At 38.5% G+C, this 6722-nt stretch overlaps 1 protein-coding gene across 1 annotated transcript in view; it reads right to left on the bottom strand.

Moving 5' to 3' along the window:
- Positions 1–6722, bottom strand: part of DPYS (dihydropyrimidinase) — a 122202-nt gene that overhangs the window by 80357 nt on the left and 35123 nt on the right. Inside the window, exons 3-4 of the mRNA XM_004370705.1 lie at positions 3940–4119; positions 1829–2018 (exon numbers count right to left, since the gene is read on the bottom strand). Coding sequence (XP_004370762.1) covers positions 1829–2018; positions 3940–4119 — 370 coding nt within the window. The remainder of the gene's footprint in view (positions 1–1828; positions 2019–3939; positions 4120–6722) is intronic.

Below are 6722 nucleotides of genomic sequence, written 5' to 3'. Positions count from 1 at the left end.
TAAAATCTTTCCTAGGTTTTCACTCTGCTCCTAGTGCAAAATAAATACCTGAGATCAAGAAACTGCTTCTGACAGAACTGTCAAAATTGTAGCCTGCCGGTAGGTTAAGATTGACCATTTCTGCCGATTTTACTGTTTCTTAAATCATATTCTGGCATTATGGACCTGACTGACAGGCTATAGAAACATGGTACATGAGTCCCACAGCAAATAATTAAGGAACAACAAATTCTGTAAAGTTGGCAACAGTGCCATCTGGTGGGGAAATCTAATACTGTAATTTTTAAATTACAGCTCTCTTTTATACTGAAAATCTATCATATGTAGGGGAAAAGCCATCATAAATGATTGGCAGAAAGACCTTATTAACCCCTGTGTGAAACTAAGCCTACTCTTAACACAAGACATTGATGGACTAAATATTTAAAAATGTATCCAGCTTGCATAAAATCCTTACTAAACCTTACATAAGAAGCAATTTTTGACAACTTTTAGTGTCAGTTATACACAAGCCAAATTTATTTTCATGGTTTTTATAATGCATAGTATAAAAAATACAGTCAGTTGCAGTTTAAAAAAAACCCAGGCTGTTAAGATGATTGACAGACTGCTTTGATGATCTGGGTTCCTAAAGGTGAGATGATTAAAGGTACTAGCGCAACTTGACAGAGTCCAACGTCACAGAACAAAATTCACTGTATTTGTTTCTCACCTCTTGTTTACCAGTACTGACAAACGAATACAATTATTTCTGTGCCCAATTTTTATCAAGAATAGATTTTTCTCTTTCTTTTAAGATGATCCCTATCTACATACTAAATTGAACTACAGAACTCAGGCAATTAGTTACTTGGGCAACTTGGGATAAAAATAACTTTAAAGTTTTAATATAATCATCATAAAAATACTATATGGAGAGCGGCTTCAATTGTATCTACACCCAAGTTGCTGTCAGACAAATCCATTCAATTCAAAAGAAATTTGTTGTCCCCTATTATGTGCCTGGAGCTCTGGTGGCATAGTGGTTAAGACGACGGCTGCTAACCAAAAGGTCGGCAGTTAGAATCCACCAGCTGCTCCTTGGAAACCCTATGGGGCAGTTCTACTCTGTCCTATAGGGTTGCTGTGAGTTGGAATCGACTTGATGGCAAGGGGTTTTTGGTGGTTTTATTATGTGCCTGATCTAGGTACTAGGAGGGATTATGCAGACACCTAAGAGATAGGGAAGCTTCTTTAAAGTTAACTAGAGAGCTTTGTATTTATCCATACAACTAAACAAGTGGATGACTAGTAGGTTAAAAAGGAGCTCTGATAGTGCTATAGTTAAGCGCTTGGCTGCTAACTGAAAGGCTGACTGCTTGAATCTATCCAGCCACTCAGTGGGAGAAAGACCTGGTGATCTGCTCCCATAAAGATTACAGCCTAGAAAACCCTACGGGGTAGTTCTACTCTGTCATATGGGCAGTTCTACTCTGTCACATGGGGTCACTATGAGTCAGAATTGATTCAAGGGCACCTAACAACAACAACACAACAGTAATGTTAAGGGTTGGGAATATATGGGTGAAGGACATGGTGTAAGGTTCCAAGGATGGAGAAGAAATAACCTCAAGGAAGTTAGAAGCAGCCAAGAGGATGAGCACAAAGGAAAAGAAAAAACAGACCTGTATAAAGATGAAAGAAACTAGAACAGATGCTAATGAAAACAAGGAAGAAAAGTGGAAATTCATGTACAACCTTCTCAGAAGCAAAAGCAGAAGTTACAGTTATTTTACCCTACTCTTTAGCTAACACTGAGTTCTAAGTGAGGTTATATTCAGGAAGTTACCATCTCTCCTTGCATCCGCTATCACCTTTGCTGCGGACTTGCTCATCACATGCACGATGTAGAGGGGGCAGCTGACGGCGCTGGCTATGGTGATGGCTCTCAGTGTGGCCTCTGCCTCCACTGCTTCTGGGCGGCACAGCTCATGGCCCTCAGGGCCGGTTATCCCCAATGCCAACATCTTCTTTGCCCCCTACAAAGACATGTGCAAGGAGCGTTTACTAGAGACAAATACCATTATTTTTTTTCATATTAAATACACTGTCCAGGTTTTTAGATCTGTTAGTATAGGTATGTGAGTATGCATGTGAATGTATGCCTGTGTGTGTATGCAAATACAGTATGGGTATTCAATAAAAATAATTTTAATACTCTAATGATATATGTTGAGGAGCTCAGATGGCGCCCCCAATGGTTAAGGGCTCGGTTGCTAACCAAAAGGTTGGCGGTTCGAACCCACTCAGTGGTGGCTGTGTGGGAGAAAAACTTGCCGATCTGCTCCCGTAAAGATTACAGCCTTGAAAACCTAAGGGTACAGTTCTACTCTGTCGCTTGGGGTTGCCATGAGTCGAAATCGACCCCACAGCACCTAAAAACAACAACAAATGGTGTATGTTAATTTCCATATGCATATTTCACAATTAAATTATTCTGACTGCAGAGCTGAAAAAGACGTGAGTTAGCTCTAACCACATTCTTTAAAAAGCAGTGTGCATAGTAAGACTTATTATTGGCCCAGGGACAAGGACTAGAAGGCAGGAGGGGACAGGAAACCTGGTAATGGGAAAGCTAAGGTCGAGAAGGGAGAGTGTTGACATGTCATGGGGTTGTTAACTAATGTCATAAAACAATATGTGTACTAACTGTTTAATGAGAAACTAGTTTGTTCTGTAAACCTTCATCTAAAGAACAATAAAAAAAAAAAAAAGACTTACTATTGGGTCAGAACAAACAAAACGAAACAAAATAATCTAGTTCTCGATATTAGATCTTGGTTGAAGTGACTCATTCTACTATGTTAGGTAGGTAGTTTTACTTTTTACTAAATAATAGTCTTCACCCTCCCCCAACCCACTGAGTGGTATCAGACCAGTTACTTCACCTCTCCAAAATGTTACTTCTTCCTCACAAAAAAAGAAAAAAAAAAGGCAGCCAAGCCCAGAGCGGTAAACTGACCGCTCGAATCCACCCACTCTGCCACACAGCTAGAAAGTGACGAGTCAAATGTTAACTGGGATCTGTGTGATTTTACAGCTCCTACTCTCGTCTCATTATTCCATGCTGCCCCCGGCCACTGAGCCTCAATCTCACCGACTTTAATGGGAACTGAGCCCAGGGAGAGGAAAAAAAAAATCAGCTAACATAAAGGTAAGAGACAGCTCTTTAAATCGTGCGGATGGTGTCCCCTCCAGGCATTAATAATGGAACTAACATGTGAAATAAACATCATCTAGATTCCTCCAGAGTGTGTTTTAATACTCAGCTTCTGAATAGAGTAGGGCTTTACACAGCTACCGAATATGTACACTGCTTAAATCATCAGATTATACTGATGTTGTCCACACTTGGTATTCTGAACCAGCAACCTGAGCTACTAAAAAACAGCGGCTATGGGACAGAAAGAAAAGTATTTGTGTTTCTATAATAAAACATGTTTGAGCTCTAATAGCTGGTTTGAAATGAGGAAATCCTCATTCCAATTCATATACCACCTGAATAAAAGAAGAGCAGTAACCCAAGAGAACCAGATTATTTCTGAGCCACAGAACATCAGTTTCTGGATTTCTGTTTTATCAATGCATTAAATGAGTTTATCTACTTAAGGATCTGGGTGGCACAAATGCTTTGCTCTCTACTACTAACCTAAAGGTTGGCAGTCCGAATCCACCCAGTGGCACCGCCAGAAGAAAGGCCTGGTGATCTACTTCTGTAAAGATCATAGCCAAGAAAATCCTATGGAGCAGTTCTACTCTGTAACACATGGGGTTGCCATGAGTTGGAAATGACTCCATGGCAATGGGTTTGTGTTTCTTTTTTTACTTAAGGACAATCATCTTCACCTGAAGTTATAGCCACTTTCTTTTCTATAGAAGGTTTGGAAAGCAAATGCTTACCTCTGCAATTAAGTCTCCATTTTCTGCATGGACCTGAGCAATTGCTCCAATTTCCTTGCACCGAGAGAAGGCCACATAGAGCTCGATGTCTCTCACCATATACAGATCCTTATAGGCCATAAACATCTTGAAAGAGTTAACACCTTTATCTTCGGTAAGAATTTTCATTTCTTCTTTAACCTAAAAAAGGAAAATAACAACAAAATGTCCCTCTTTAATTTAAATAATTTCAACATTCTCCAAAATGTTGCATTAGGAAGTTGCTGCTGTTGCTGTTTTTAGGTGCCAGTGAGTTGATTTTCAACTCATAGTGACCCCATGTGACAGAGTACAACTGCCTATAGAGTTTTCTAGGCTGTATCTTTATGGGGGCAGATCACCAGGTCTTTCTCAAAACTAAGTAAAATAAGGACAACAGTTTAATTCTAGAAAAATGCAATTAGGGCCTTGCGCTTTCTTTCCCCCAAGTTATACCTCATTTCATCTGATATATTGCTGCTGCTATGATACTTTTAAATCATGAAAGAGTTCATACCTTTCCCCAAAGTATTTCATTCCTATACTTGGATGTAAAATTCTTGGCATCTATCTCCAGGTTAGAGGATATTATTCTAGAAAAATGAAGACAAAGTCATTTGGCAGTAACAGATACAATCACGGCTCTGGAAGGAATAAAAACTAATGTGAGGTAAGGGTTTGGGCTCAAATCTGAATGCACAGATTGAATTCTTAGAGCAAAAAGTGTCAGATCTAGATGAAGCCAGGCTTGCCTGAGAAAGCACAAGCTCAGCGTTTAGCTGAGGAACCATGACAGGCCCATGGCCCATCAGCAGCTTCTAGGAGCCAACAGCTATCCACTCACAAGGCTGTGGACCAGGTCTGAAGCCTCATGGGCCTTGAGGTTACTAATGGGTTAGAAGCCAGGTGGAGATCAAGGCCAGATCAGTAACTGCCTTTACAGGTTCAATTCAGGTCTCAATAAGGACTAAAATTTCAGTGTGAATTATTCTAACAATAATTTAATTTATATCCTGAGGATTTGAGATTATTCTGTAGATTAACCTACTCTTTCATCTATTACAGAAGTTAAAGCATTGAAGAATATAGCTATTTATATAAAAACAATCATCAATCTATATTATTATTATTTAATTTTAACAGATTTATTAAAGTATAATTGACATGAAAAAACTGCACATATTTAAAGTGAACAGTTTGATAAGTTTTGACAAATCTACACACCCATGAAACCATCACCACAATCAAAATAACATATATATCCATAACCTATCCATGTTATTTAATATTCTGGATAGAGAAAACAATCAGGATGCCATAACATTATTTTCTCCACATAGATGCAGACGTGAAAAGAATAACAATAGAACTATTTTATATCTCTTGGAATTTTGCCATTGTTAGTAATGATATAATAACCTCCTCTATCTACTGTGACTTCTGAATATATTACTGAATTCTGAGGTTCAAGAAAAGTTTCATGATGTGTTTATTTAAATCACCTACAGAGGAGGCAGACAATCAATTCTAAAATCCAAGAGCCTATGTCTCTAATTGCCCACAGACTGAAATATGTAAGCACTCAGTAAATATTTGTCTGGTCTAAGGAACACTTAAGTGCTCAGCTAATAGCCAAAAGGTTGGCAGTTTGAACCCATCCAGAGTTGCCTCGGAAGTCAGCCTATTGATCTGCTTCCAAAAGGTCACAGCCTTGAAAACCCGATGCAGCAGTTCTACTCTGCACACATGGGGTCGCCATGAGTTGGAATCAATTCAATGGCAACAAACAACAACAAGAAATACTTAGAGAACTCGATCAGGTTGGGATTTTTTCTTATCTTCAGAATTCTTTCAAAAGGTACTAAAATTAAGCCCACAGAGCAATGATTTTCCATAAGGGTCAACTGATTTTCGACAAGGGTGCTGAGTCCATTCGATGGGGGAAAGAAGAATCTCTTCAGTAAATGGTCCTGGGAAAACTGCATTGCCACATGCAGAAAAATGAAACAGGATCCACGCTTCACACCACACACAAAAACAAAATCAAAACAGATTAAGGACCTAAATTTGCAAACTAAAACCATAATATTCTTAGAAGAACAAGCATGGGCAATGCTGTCAGCCCTAGCTTTCAACAGTGGATTATCTAATATAATAACAAAGGCACAAACAGCAAAAGACAAAATAAATTAAAAACTTTTGTTCATCAAAAGACTTCACCAAAAAGGTGGAAAGACAAGCTATTGACTGGTAGAATATCTTCGGAAGTCATATATCTGACAAGAATCTAATAACCAAAATATATAAAAAACTTCAGCAACTTAACAACAAGACAAATATCTCAATCATAAAATGGGCAAAGGACTTGAACACACATTTCACCAAAGAGGACATTCAAATGGCCACCAAACACATGAAAAGATGCTCAGCATCATTAGCCATCAGAGAGATGTAAATCTTTAAACGTTGAACCTTAAACCAAAAATATTCCCTGAAGTCTTCTTAAAACCAAACAATAGTCTAGTTTAACTAGTAAAGAATGTCTGCCTTGAGCATTGTGCTCTTTTAAGATCTAGCTATATGGGATCAAAGTAACAGCAGCAACTAGGAAGATTAGATAGGAAACTTAGGGGCCATTAACATATGGGGGAAGAACAACTCAGAAAAGGAGGGTGAGAATGATTGCACAACTCAAAGAATATAATCAATGTCATTGAATTTTATGCGTAGAAATTGTTGAATTTGTGTATGTTCTGCTGTGTATA

The sequence above is a fragment of the Trichechus manatus genome, unplaced genomic scaffold (genome assembly GCF_000243295.1).
Source record: "Trichechus manatus latirostris isolate Lorelei unplaced genomic scaffold, TriManLat1.0 scaffold00009, whole genome shotgun sequence".
NCBI lineage: Eukaryota > Metazoa > Chordata > Mammalia > Sirenia > Trichechidae > Trichechus > Trichechus manatus.
This window is presented reverse-complemented; position numbering and strand designations above follow the sequence as displayed.